Genomic DNA, 14329 nt, shown 5'->3' on the forward strand with positions numbered 1-14329 from the left:
GAAACATCTCTTTTGGCATCAAGATCATACACTTAATGGTAAGGTCCTCGGGAGTGTTGCTCAACAAAGAGACCTTGAGTACAGGTTCATAGCTCCTTGAAAGTGGAGTCGCAGGTAGATAGTCGCAGGTAGTGAGGAAGGCAATTGGTATGCTTTCCTTTATTGATCAGAGCATTGAATATAGGAGTTGGGAGGTCATGTTGTGGCTGTACAGGACATTGGTTAGGCCACTTTTGGAATATTGTGTACAATTTTGGTCTCCTTCCTATTGGAAGGATGTTGTGAAACTTGAAAAGGTTCAGAAAAAAATTTACAAGGATCTTGCCAGCGTTGGAGGATTTGAGCTATACAGAGAGGGTGAATAGGCTGGGGCTGTTTTCCCTGGAGCGGAGGCTGAGGGGTGACCTTATAGAGGTTTATAAAATCAGGAGGGGCATGGATACGGTAAGTAGACAAAGACTTTTCCCTGGGGTCGGGGAGTCCAGAACTAGAGGGCGTAGGTTTAGGGTGAGAGGGGAAAGATATAAAAGAGACCCAAGGGGCAACATTTTCATGCAGAGGGTGGTGCATTTATGGAATGAGCTGCCAGAGGAAGTGGTGGAGGCTGGTACAATTACAACATTTAAAAGGCATTTGGATGGGTATATGAATAGGAAGGGTTTGAAAGGATATGGGCAAAGTGCTGGCAAATGGGACTAGATTAGATTGGGGTATCTGATTGGCATGGACGAGTTGGACCGAAGGGTCTGTTTCTGTGCTGTACATCTCTATGGCTTCATGACTCTAAAAGTAAAAATAACATACCGGTTGTTACATTTAGTCCAATGTCTGCTCTCTCTTCATAGGGTGGCATCTCTCCAGAAGTGCCCGATGTAGTCGCATCCTGGAACTGAGTTTCCCGCTGTCCTGAGGAACTCTCAATCTCTTCAGTGATCAATGTTTCAGTGGGGGGCTCTTTGACTGGCTCACTGTGTAACTGCTGACCAATTACCTCAAAAGAGCAAAAGTACATCAGAGTCAATGGACAACAATCTATATTATTCTCGGTGGCTGACAAATGGCGATAGGTAGATAAATGATGCTTCTGGGGGTGGGGTGGAGGAAGCAATGGGATGCATTAGGTGAGACTACCAAAGATACAATTGAAAACAGTCAATTGAAAGTGGAGCTGGAAAGGTACAGTCGGTCAGGCAGCAGTGGAGGAGCAGCTAAGTTGATGTTTCAGGTCAGAACCCTTCATCAGGACTGGCTTCCAATGCTGCCTGATCTGCTGTGCCTTTCCAACTTCACTTTCTATTGACTCTGATTTCCAACATCCGCAGTCCTTACTATCTACAATTGAAAAGAGACTTTGGAGATGATATTTTAAAGGGGAAAGGAGCAGTGAGCCTGAGAGAAGTGGCCAGGATTGTCTAGAGAGTATTGCACTGTCTGCTGATTGTCTTCTCCACCAATGGGAAGGGGAGTGGCAGACACGTTAAAACGTTGATTTCCCATTTGCCACCGGGCAGTGGGGATCCCCAGTGAAGGTCTCTCTACGTGGGAGTCCTCTCCCTTTCTTTCGGGGATCTGGGGTGGAGGGTGCTGCACGTAGCGGTCCCCTGCAACCGCAGATTGCGGTGGTTCCCGGACCCCCAGCCCAACTGCTTGTTCTGTGGTGCTGTGGAGACCATGGACCATGTATATATTGAGTGTGAGCGCTTGCACCCCCTTTTTGATTTCCTCAAAAACCTCCTCTGTTTTTGGTTGCACTTCAGTGCCACGCTCCTGATCTTTGGACACCCGGTATAGAGGGGGTAGGGCAGGTCTGAGGATCTCCTCGTGGGTCTGCTCCTGGGCCTGGTCAAACTGGCCATAAACAGGTCCAGGCAGCGGGCCGTGGAGGGAGTCATTAGGGCTGACTGCCTGCCCCTCTTCCGCGGTTAGATTAGAGCCCGGGTGTCTCTGGAGAAGGAGCATGTGGTGTCCACCAACACCCTGGAGTTGTTCAGGGAGAGATGGGCGCCGCTGGGAGTGGAGTGCATTATTTCCCCCTCCAACTCTATTTTGATTTAGTCCCTGCCCTCCCCTTCACTGTTAGATCACACAGCATTGCCCTTTGATGTGAAGGGCATTGCTTGTCACAGGCCACTCGGATGTTTTCCTATCTTCCTGGTGGTGGAAATTGAATAAAGATTCGTGTACCTTGTGTCTCACACCTGCACGCGCGCGCGCACACACACACACACGTGCTGGGGAAAAAATAAGCACTACTGCAGGGTAAAAAAAAAGAAAAAAAATGGATTCAGTTAATGGGGAAGGTCTGGCTGAAGGAGACTGGGGAGATGGTGTAGGGATTTGATGTCCAGGACAAAGAGTTTAAACAGTTGAAATTAAGCAACATTTACTTTATGTTGTATTTTGTAAAACTGTTTCAATCATGAAAATCAGAGACCACTTACAATCAAGCACCTGTGGAAAACCATTCAGCTCTCTGTATCACTTATTTAAAAGTAACCTTCACAGAGTATTAAGCCTTATTTTAATACTTATTCCCCAATAATAAATGTCTAGAGAACATTTCATAAAGACAACACAGCATTTATATGCAGCCTGAGATCTGACTAAGTTCTTAGCTGACCAGGTACTGAGGTCTCCATCACAAATTCACCAGACATTGGGAACGTCATTCCTGACTGACTGGTCATCAAAAGTCTTTGGTTTTGCTTTATGTCATTCATGAGGGGGCTAATGTTACAGAATTAGCCAATAGAGCAACATCTTATAGATATTACAGAGAGACAGACCGTGGAATGTTTCAAATAATTAAAAATTGGAATTACTGGAAACAGATTTTAAGTCAATTGGGAAGAATGTGACGCAGGATCCCTGTAGATCCCAGCGGGATGTCTGTGAGACAGGTCTGGATCACTGTGGATCCCAGTGGGATGTCTGTGAGGCAGGTCCAGATCACACTGGATCCCAGTGGGATGTCTGTGAGACAAGTCCGGATCACTGTGGCTCCCAGCGGGATGTCTGTGAAGCAGGTCAGGAACGTGGGTGCCATGAATCAAACAGACATCCTGGGGAAACTATGAGCTGACTGGCTGATGAATATTGCAGCTTGATTTCCCTTACTTTGAATGTGATGAGCTAGAAAATTTTTTAAAAGTTGTTTTTTGATAAAGGCTGAGTGATGTATTTTTAACGAAGTTCTACCCTTTTAATTCACAGTAGAAGAAAAATAACTGGGGAATATTTATGGAATCATAGAATGCCTAAAGTGTGGAAAGAGGCCATTCAGCCCATTGAGTTTGACAAACCCTCTGAAAGGCATCCCACCCAGATCCACTCCCTACCCTATCCCTGTAACCCTGCAATTTCCATGGCTCACCCATCAAGCCTGCACATCCCTGCACACGACTGGCCAATATAGCATGGTCAATCCATTTAAATAATAAGTTTTATGATTGAATAAATACAGTAAAGGTGGACAGCTCCCACCCCTGTATTGCACATTGTGTTCCATGTAGGAACTCTGGGACATATCCTTAGTAAATATGTGTGCAGGAAATTTGCAGTAGCCCGAACTCCAGGTTTCAGAGATTGAGCAGCACATGGGTATCATTGCTGCAGATCTCAGAGATTTAGGACTTTGTTAACACCAAACAAGCCTTTTCTTGGGAAGGTACGGGTAACTACAAAGCATTTAAGAACAAGTAGGGTATCAGTGCATGAGTCCCCTGGATTTGTCTCACTTTTCAATTCTGTATACGAGGACCAGAAGTCGGCTGTCCAGCCCTTTGAACCCATTTTGCCAGGCACTCAGATCATAGCTCAGCCACACCTTGAGCCTATTTACCCGTCTTTCTCCGTATCCTTGATAGAAATCTACAGTAAGAACCTATGGTTGAGTTCACAATCTTGGACACCCTGCAGAAAAGTGACACTCAGATAAATCATGATTACTTTGTAGCTCTGTTTGTCACTCAAGGAAAAAAGGTTTTTGAACACTCCAAAAAAGCTACTAAGAAAGTGACACACTTAACATTTTAATCCGCACTGGAACTGGTTTTGTGGCTAAAATACATTATTGGAGTACATTTAATTCTGCACTGTTTTATTGAATTTGTAGAAAAGGTTGCCACATCAGCACACCTGACAAAAATAATGATGTACTGAACAATGAAAATTTGCTGACATTTCCTTGCTTCCAAACTCCATGTTTTAAACACAGAAGCTGCTTTGTTTAGAATCAAAAGTTTGTGGGAAAAGTAACTACAAGATATTTTGATCATAGTAACATACAATCACTTGCTTAAAACGACAATAATTAAAAGTCAGAACAATTCATGCTGTTGAGCAGAATGCAAAATACAGTCTGACCTTGGCAATTGTGAATCTCCCATTACTTTGTCACTGCAAATCACTAATCTCAATTCCCCACTCTCATAGCTATAACCTAAAGATTTTCTTTGCTACATTAATACATACTCATCAGCTTTTATGCCTAATTAAATACTATAAAAATCCTCCTTTATAATCAAAATCTTTTATATATTTGTTTAAATATATATTGGTCACATTTAAACTTCCAAATTTTTGTTTGCACGAAGTGAGAAAAAAAAGTGGGGAAGGGCAACCAGTTTTAACTACTTTCTAAATTAGCTACCAATTAGAAATCTTCCAGGCATGTGACCATCAGACCAGCCAAGTCATATGGTGCGATGATGGGGTGATTAGCTAATCACAAAGAGCCTCACTGTAGCTGCGCCCCATGCTTTATACACAGCCAGCTTTGTTTCGTCATTGCGAATGCAGGCAATATTCTCAATAAAGACAAGTTACTTAAGTTTCAGTCAACGAACTGGTTTGGACAGTGAAATCTTCGTGATGAGAACCTGCCAAGGGACATTTGTTGGAATTACCTCTCTGAACTACAGATTTCCTCCATTTATTAGGGAACTGATCCCACAGTGTGGCATGAGAGGAATGCTTCTGCCTGTATTCTTTGCATTTTCAGGCTGAAAGGCAGCAGACACAAATCATTTCTTCACCCAACTCTCAAAGAAATGAATGCCAAAAGTACAGCAGGTGTTGGAAACTTGAAGGAAATATAGAAACTCCTGGAAATACTCCGCAAGTCTGGCAATGTATGCAAGAGGAACAATGGGTAGAATTTTACAGGCTACCACTGGTGAGTTTGTATGGCAGGGGGAGGGAGGGAAGCCACAAATTCCTTAGATGGCCTTCCCATTGCCAAATTACCCTTCCCAGCCAGACCAGTCCACAATTTTCTGGGAAGACAGGGGACATAGTTCCTAAAAGGCAACTGGTTCACCTAACTGAGGCTGGAAAGTGGCCACAATTATAGGCCAGGTAAGAATCACTTCCCAGTTGTGAGGTTGCAGGAGGAATCGGGGGATGGTAAAGGGAGCCTGGCATTTCATCCTGATAGTCTCCTGCAGCAAAAGTTGTGGGAGTGCCTCCGTCACTGGCCAACTTTCCAACTGCCCACACCACTGCCTACCCCCCACACTCACTGACCCCAATCCTATTCCCCTCTGAATCTGATGAGGCCACAGAGAGCAGGCCAATTGGATTAATGGAGTGAGGGGACCACTTCCCATCTTTCACTCTGTTACCTCTTACATCAATGACACTGACCTGGTACGTCTTGGGATATACATATCATTATGAGCCATGAGGTATCAAAATCCCTCAGTTGCAACTCCAAAAATTCCAATCTGCAATATGTTTCTCAGCAAAATATGTTGGATAAAATGATTGAGCATCACTCTTAAAAGGAAATTTCTGGCAATTCTAAAGTAAAGAAATTACCATTGATTAACACAAGTAAAATATCTTCCCTATCACTTGTATAGGTGAATGTTTGAAACATCTTTGAGGGCAATGTTTTCTGAGTTGAAATGAATTTGTTTCTGAATCTGCCCCTTTGTCTCTTCACTGTCATCCGCTGTCATCTGAGCTATCTAATTGAAGGCACAGTCATTTGCAATGGTTTCTGGTCTAGGTAGCAGAAGGTCACCTCTAATGTCCCACACGGATCTAACCGTGGCTCCGAACTATTTATCATCTCTGTGCTGCCCCTCAGCAGCATCTTCCGAAAGCACAATGTTAGTTTTCACACATACACTGACAACAACATGACCTGACCACCACCTCACTCACTCAACTCATCCTTTTTTTCCTCAACAAATGAGCAGTAGTTAAGCATTGGGAAAACTGAAACCTTTGTTTTTGGTTTCAACTCCGAACTCTATTCCCCATCCTACTGACTCCATCTCTCTCCTTGGCAACAGTCTGAGAACAAATCATTCTGCTCATTACCTTGGTGTCACATTTGACTCTAAGGTCAGCTTCAAGTGTCACACTGATGTCATCACTAAGACTGCTTACTTCCACATCTGTAATATCACTTGACTCTACCTCAATTAGTTGCTGTAACTCTGATTCATTCCTTCATTACCTCAAGGCTTGACTAATCTTAACAAGTGACTCAACTTGAGGTGGCCTGAAACTGGGGTAGAACAGTTGCCATGGTTTGGGCAGAGTGGCGAGTTCTGAATTTGAGGAGAATGCGTGTTTGGGCACTTGTATAGCCTTACAGGCCGCTCACTTCCTGTTCTAACAAGAGACAGCAAACTCAGTTATGGCTACCTTTGCCTTTCAAAATCATCTTTCATCACCAAGTACCTCCACCAGGTTGCTCCCAGTGCAACTTACGGGGACAACAAACCAATCTCTGACTTAATTCAGGGATTCCCTTTCAAAACTGATGTGGTATCATTAATGTGACACCACGCAGGGTCAGGAGCTGGAAATGATCTGGCCATTGACTTCCGATTTGAAAATCCAGACCATTCAATCTGGACGAGTGAGGAGAGTAATCGGCAAGATTTCCAGGATGTGATCACTTTGTGGCACCTCCTGAGTTGACGTGAACACGAGGATGTTGGTTGAGGATGAGGTGAAGAATGGTTACCTTGATGAAATACTGAAGAGTTATTTTGAACTCTCAAATTCGACCTCAATAACAGGAGAGGGTGGAATAACATAGGGAAAATATAGTCAAAGTGGAATCTTCCCACACAATAGATCACAACAGAGCTCTCAGGGATGGGAAAACCAGCCAAATATGCAAACTATGCCCTCAATTCATTTAATGCCAACACCTTAGTGAGGTGGTTTGATGCATAGAATTTACTTTTCTTCTGTAAAATGTTACAAATTAATTCTAAGAGCCAGAGCCTAGTAATCTCCAGCATGATTAATTTTGAGTGTTCTATCCGACTGCATATGATCTATGTAGGCAATTAAGTCATGAAGGAAACCATTCCTGTTGTGCATATGTTTTTAATTATATCTGAGGAGGAGTTTAATTCTTTTACATTTCAGTTTCTCCCCAATGTGGGCCTTGATAACATCCTGGTAATAATACTGAAGGTTTCTGCTCCAGAACTTGCTGCTCTCACAGACAAGCTCTTCCAGTACAGTTACATCACTGGCATCTACCCAAAAATGTGAAAAATTGTCCAGGTACACAAAAAGTGGGACTAATGCAATCCTGCCAGTCATTGCCCCATCAGTCTATTCTTGATCATTATTAATGTGACAGATGGGCCATCAACAGTGCTATCAAGCAACTTCTACTTCGCAATAACCTGCTCAGTGATGTCCAGTTTGGGTCCCTCCAGGGCCACTCATCTCCTAACCTCATTAAAGCCTTAGTTCAAACACAAACACAAGAGCTGAGGTGAGAGTGACAGCCCTTGACATCAAGGCTGCATTCGACCGAGTATAATGTCAAGGAGCCCTAGCAAAATAAGTTAGTGAGAATCAGGAGAACAGTCACCTCTGATTGGCGTCATATGCAACACAAAGGAAATGGTTATGGTTGTTGGAGGTCAGTCATCTCAGCTCCAGGACATTTCTGCAGGAGTTCCTCAGAATAGTGCCCTAGGCCCAAACATCTTCAGCTGCTTCATCAATGACCTTGTCTCCATTTTAAGGCCAGAAGTGGGGATGGTCACTGATGACTGCACAATGTTCAGCACAATTCACAACTCCTCAGATACTGAAGCAGTCCATGCAGTTCAAATGCAGCAAGACCTGGACAATATCCAGGCTTGAGCTAACAAATGGCTAACAATATTCACATCACAGGTCTCAGGCAATGAGAATCTCCAATAAGACAGAATCTAAACATTATTTCTTGACTTTCATTGGAATTACTATCATTGAAACCCCCACTATCAACATTCTGGGAATTACCATTAACTAGAAACTGAATTGGATTAGCAACATAAGTACAGTGTCTACAGGAGCATGTCAGAGGCTGGGAATACTAGAACATAGAACATAGAACAATACAGCACAGAACAGGCCCTTCGGCCCACGATGTTGTGCCGAACATTTGTCCTAGCTTAAGCACCTATTCATGTACCTATCCAATTGCTGCTTAAAGGTCACCAATGATTCTGACTCTGCCACTCCCACAGGCAGCGCATTCCATGCCCCCACCACTCTCTGGGTAAAGAACCTACCCCTGACACCTCCCCTATACCTTCCACCCTTCACCTTAAATTTATGTCCCCTTGTAACACTCTGTTGTACCCGGGGAAAAAGTCTCTGACTGTCTACTCTATCTATTCCCCTGATCATCTTATAAACCTCTATCAAGTCACCCCTCATCCTTCGCCGTTCCAATGAGAAAAGGCCTAGCACTCTCAACCTATCCTCGTACGACCTATTCGCCATTCCAGGCAACATCCTGGTAAATCTCCTCTGCACCCTCTCCAAAGCTTCCACATCTTTCCTCAAGTGAGGTGACCAGAATTGCACACAGTACTCCAAATGTGGCCTTACCAAGGTCCTGTACAGCTGCAACATCACCTCACGACTCTTGAATTCAATCCCTCTGCTAATGAACGCTAATACACCATAGGCCTTCTTACAAGTTCTATCCACCTGAGCGGCAACTTTCAAAGAACTATGAACATAGATCTCAAGATCCCTCTGCTCCTCCACCTTACTAAGAACTCTACCGTTAACCCTGTATTCAGCATTCTTATTTGTCCTTCCAAAATGGACAACCTCACACTCAGGCCAGCTCTGCATCATATCTAAGTCCCTTTGCAGCCGACAACAGCACTCCTCACTATCCACAACTCCACCAATCTTCGTATCGTCTGCAAATTTACTGACCCACCCTTCGACTCCCTCTTCCAAATCATTAATAAAAATTACAAACAGCAGAGGACCCAGAACTGATCCCTGCGGAACTACACTTGTAAATGGGCTCCAGGCTGAATATTTACCATCTACCACCACTCTCTGACTTCGACCGGTTAGCCAGTTCTCTATCCAACTGGCCAAATCTCCCACTATTCCATGCCTCCTGACTTTCCGCATAAGCTTACCATGGGGAACCTTCTCAAATGCCTTACTAAAATCCATGTACACTACATCCACTGCTCTACCCTCATCCACATGCTTGGTCACCTCCTCAAAGAATTCAATAAGACTCGTAAGGCAAGACCTACCCCTCACAAATCTGTGCTGGCTGTTCCTAATCAAGCAGTGTCTTTCCAGATACTCATAAATCCTATCCCTCAGTACCCTTTCCATTACTTTGCCTACCACTGAAGTAAGACTAACTGGCCTGTAATTCCCGGGTTATCCCTATTCCCTTTTTTGAACAGGGGCACAACATTCGCCACTCCAGTCCCCTGGTACCACCCCCGTTGACAGTGAAGATGAAAAGATCATTGCCAACGGCTCTGCAATTTCCTCCCTTGCTTCCCACATAATCCTAGGCAGGCCCGGGGAACTTGTCTATCCTCAAGTTTTTCAAAATGCCCAACACATCTGCTTTCCTAACAAGTATCTCCTCTAGCTACCAGTCCGTTTCATACTCTCCTCTTCAACAATACGGTCCCTCTCATTTGTAAATACTAAAGAAAAGTACTCATTCAAGACCTCTCCTATCTCTTCCGACTCAATACACAGTCTCCCACTACTGTCCTTGATCGGACCTACCCTTGTTCTCGTCATTCTCATGTTTCTCACATATGGATAAAAGGCCTTGGGGTTATCTTTGATCCTACCTGCCAAAGATTTTTCATGCCCTCTCTTAGCTCTCCTAATCCCTTTCTTCAGCTCCTTCCTGGCTATCCTGTATCCCTCCAACGCTCTGTCTGAACCTTGTTTCCTCAACCTTATGAAAAACTCCTTCTTTCTCTTTACTAGACATTCAACCTCTCTCGTCAACCAAGATTCCCTCACACGACCATCTCTTTCCTGCCTGACAGGTACGTACATATCAAGGACACATCATATCTGTTCCTTGAAAACGTTCCACATTTCAACGATATCCTTCCCTGACGGCCTATGCTCCCAACTTCTGCTCCTCAGATCCTGTCATGCAGCATCATATTTACCCTTCCCACAATTGTAAAACCTGCCCTGTTGCACGCACCTATCTGTCTCCATAACCAAGGTGAAAGTCACAGAATTGTGGTCACCATCACCAAAATGCTCATCCACTATCAAGCCCATCACTTGTCCCGGTTCGTTACCAAGTACCAAATCCAATATGGCCTCCCCTCTGGTCGGACAATCTACATACTGAGTTAGAAAAGCTTCCTGGACACACTGCACAAACATCGCCCCGTCCAATCTACTTGATCTAAAGAGCTTCCAATCAATATTTGGGAAGTTGAAATTGCCCATGACTACTACCCTGTGGCTTCTGCACCTTTCCAAAATCTGTTTCCCAATCTGTTTCTCCACATCTCTGCTGCTACTGGGGGGGGGGGGGGGCCCTATAGTAAACACCCAATAAGGTGACTGCTCCTTTCCTATTTCTGACTTCAGCCCATACTACCTCCAAAGGCAGATCCCCTCGAACTGCCTTTCTGCAGCCATTATACCATTTCTAATTAGCAACGCCACACCCCCTCCTTTTTTACCACCCTCCCTAATCTTACTGAAACATCTGTAACCAGGAACCTCCAACAACCATTCCTGTTCCTCTCCTATCCACGTTTCCATGATGGCCACAACATCGTAGTCCCAAGTACCGATCCATGCCTTACGTTCACCCACCTTATTTCTGATACTCCAGAAATACTGCAGTGAGAAACTCCTCAAAACCTGCCCACCTACATGACACAAGTCAGGAATGTGGCGGAATGCTTCCCACTAGCCTGGCTGAGTGTAACTCCATAAAGACTCATCCAAGACAAAGCTGGCTTGTTTGGCATCGAATTCTTAAACACTAATTTCTGAACCGCTGGTGCTCAGTAGCAGCAATGTGCACCATTTATTTTGCAAAAATTCACAAAAGCTCTTCAGACAGCACCTTCCAAACCAATGGCCTCTATCATATAGAAGGACAAGTATGGTAAATACATGGTAAGTCTACAACTTGCACGTTTTCCTCCAAGCCAATTGTCATTCTAACTTGGAAATATAGTGTCACTAGATCAAAAACCTCTGTAACAGGATTGTGGGACACCTACACCAAATGTTTGTCGTGATTCAAAAAGACAGATCACCATCATCTTCTCAAGGACAATTAGGGATGGGCAATGAATGCTGGCCCTGTCAGTGAAGCCCACATGCAACAAATGAATCTAAAAACAAAACTTCTTTGGAAATGACTTCATCCTGTAGTCGAGTTGCCTCCAGATTAGCACTACAGGTTTAACGTTGATGCAAACCATAGACTTCCAATTTGGTGTCAAGTAATATTAACCTATGAGCACATTTGTGCAGTATGTCATCATTCAATAGGATGTAGAATGCTACTCTACCTTCATTCTGGCATAATTCAACTCATCAAATTACTCTGCATTTGACAAAATAAACCAAAGAATGGCTGGTGCTGGAAATGTGCACGTGAGTTCAGTTGCTAGATTCAATACATGGTGGAATGGGCCTTGCTTGTGCCTGTTTTTTTGCCTAGAATTGACATCGCAACCAGCAGGTACCCTAACTTATACAGACTTAGAAAGGTAATCAAAATTACACTTGACATTCAAAATGTGGTTGGATTAAGACTGGCAGAATGAAAGCTTGTGTCTCAGAAGAAAAATGCCATTGCTTATCCTCAGCAGGTCTGTTAGAGTTCCAACCATCTAACTGGTGATTCAAACCCAGCCATGTCAGTTGAACATTTGGAAAAAGTGGCATTAGTAAAAATTACAGAGCTGTTAAATAGTCTTAAAAACCCAAATAATTCACTGATGCATTTTACATAAGGAATCCTGCTTTCCTTATTAATCTGGAACAAAACCATTATACACACCATTCTACCCTAGTGATGTATCCATTTATGTATGTATATATGTATGCAAGTTTGAGCTTAATTGTAAAAATACATTGAGCCACAGAAGACAAAATTATCAAATATATAGAAAGAGAGAAGCCACTTGAAACGGAACTAGAATCTTCCATTGTTACTCACAGGGCTTGGAGTGTTGTGCTGAATTTGGGATTTAATGCCTCCATGCTCCTGAGGAATATATTGACCACTACCATCGCCACTAACATCGTCAGACGATCCCTATGGCAAACAAATCAAAACCAACAAATAAAAATCCAATGGGAAAAGAAAGTATTAACTTAGTCTTGAGAGGGCTACATTGAGATTGAAAGTTTACTCACTTCAGACTCAGCATCATAACACTGCTCTTCACTCGCCCGAGGGTCTGATTTAATTGTAAGTTCTTGGATGGATCCCTGGAAAACACAAGACAACATTAATTATTTCAAAATCTTTGAACTAGAAATACAAAATGATGCTGACAAGAATGATTCCTACGAGTTTTCATAATTTCACCCGGCTCCCTTGGAAAATGAGATGAACATTTCACATGCTGATGTGAACATCTTCCATGGTCATGAATCCCTCTGCACCAGCCAGCTGGTTAGTTCATCCAATATAGCTGAAGGACATTCTGCAGATCCATAACCTGTACCGTGACTGAGTTAGGAGAGAAGAAGGAATTTTTCCACTCCTCATAGGGACCAGTACCCACTATTTGTTTGGCGACATTTAAATCCAGCATTTTCTAACACGGAGGCTGGAATGCTACCATTTAGCCAAAGTCTTTGTTCATTCTTGTTCAAACATTTTTCATGCCAAGGCAACATGGAAAATAAAAAGATCATATTGCTATTGCACCGTTCATGACCTCAGAGTGGCCCACCATGTTTTAAAGTCAACGAAATTCTTTAAAGTATGATCATTGTAGTAATGTAGGAAGTGCATGTGAATAAAAGCTGAATACACCAAGCTTCTTGCAATTAAATATACAACCAACTCGTCTTTTTATGGTCTTGGGTGAGGGATAAATGTTGGCCAGGTTACAAGGGGGAAGAAACACTAAAGCAAAGTACAGTGGATACTGGAGTTGAAAACTAGCAGACATCCCAATTAAGGATGAAGGTCCTCCCCAAGAGTCGCCTGTCTAGTTTGATTGTCAAAAGCTGGCAACCTTGGCATTCTCACTAGCGATGGCCATTGCTGAGGCAGTAGCTCCAAGTTGAGTGTGTCCTCAAGAGCTGAACGTCCGCAAGTAGGGCTAAGTAGGTTTGTGCGATGCTGAGTCCAGGTAGGAAGCCTCTGGCAATCAGAGAGGTGGTGTTGTGAGATACAGGTACACTGTTGCCATGGGGGACGGTCGTCACCACTAGGGGACATTTCGGTGGGTTTTGGAAAACCTGAAAAGAGGGCCCGCTCCCTGAAGCTTGCTGGAAGCCTTCACTGGGTAGTCTCCCCATGTATTGGATGTTCCCCCATCCCTGATACAACTAATTGCCAGAAAAGGCAGTAAATGCTCTCTAATTTGGCCAAAAAGTGGCTCAAATATATTCCTGGCAAGTGACCAAAAAGCTTCTGGCTGCTGACAAAATGGCACAGCTGTGAGAGAATATTGGGCATGACTCCGACACCTTCCATGCACCAGTTTGCCAGCTTTCCCAAATCCCAGCTTGTCTATTACCTGAAGTCGTGAAAATTTATGCTATTAACTCTGTTTTTCTCTCTCCACAAGATGCTGCCAGAATTCCTGCGAAATTACCATAATTTCTCATTATATATATCTCATATTCCTTTTCACAGAGTTGCCTTATTCCTTTTCATGTAGTGCCCCTAAAACCTGTATAGTGACCTGAGAGGAATCATGAAATAGCACCTCATCTGAAAACCAGCAACTCTAACAATACTCCCACTGCAATGAAGTGGCAGCCAAATTTCTTGAACTGGGGATTTGAACCAATTTAGAGATAAGAGAGACAAGGCTGATATCCTTAAAAAAGG

At 43.5% G+C, this 14329-nt stretch overlaps 1 protein-coding gene across 3 annotated transcripts in view; it reads right to left on the reverse strand.

Annotated features, from left to right (window-relative positions):
• The window catches only part of LOC132811753 (collagen alpha-1(XV) chain-like), a 262882-nt gene that overhangs the window by 147809 nt on the left and 100744 nt on the right, over nucleotides 1–14329 (reverse strand). For all 3 annotated transcript variants that reach the window (XM_060822847.1, XM_060822846.1, XM_060822845.1), the window contains 3 exons: nucleotides 12673–12747; nucleotides 12473–12571; nucleotides 805–991 (listed from right to left, as the gene is read on the reverse strand). In XM_060822847.1, the coding sequence (XP_060678830.1) occupies nucleotides 805–991; nucleotides 12473–12571; nucleotides 12673–12747 (361 nt within the window). The remainder of the gene's footprint in view (nucleotides 1–804; nucleotides 992–12472; nucleotides 12572–12672; nucleotides 12748–14329) is intronic.

This window comes from Hemiscyllium ocellatum, chromosome 4, assembly GCF_020745735.1.
Source record: "Hemiscyllium ocellatum isolate sHemOce1 chromosome 4, sHemOce1.pat.X.cur, whole genome shotgun sequence".
NCBI lineage: Eukaryota > Metazoa > Chordata > Chondrichthyes > Orectolobiformes > Hemiscylliidae > Hemiscyllium > Hemiscyllium ocellatum.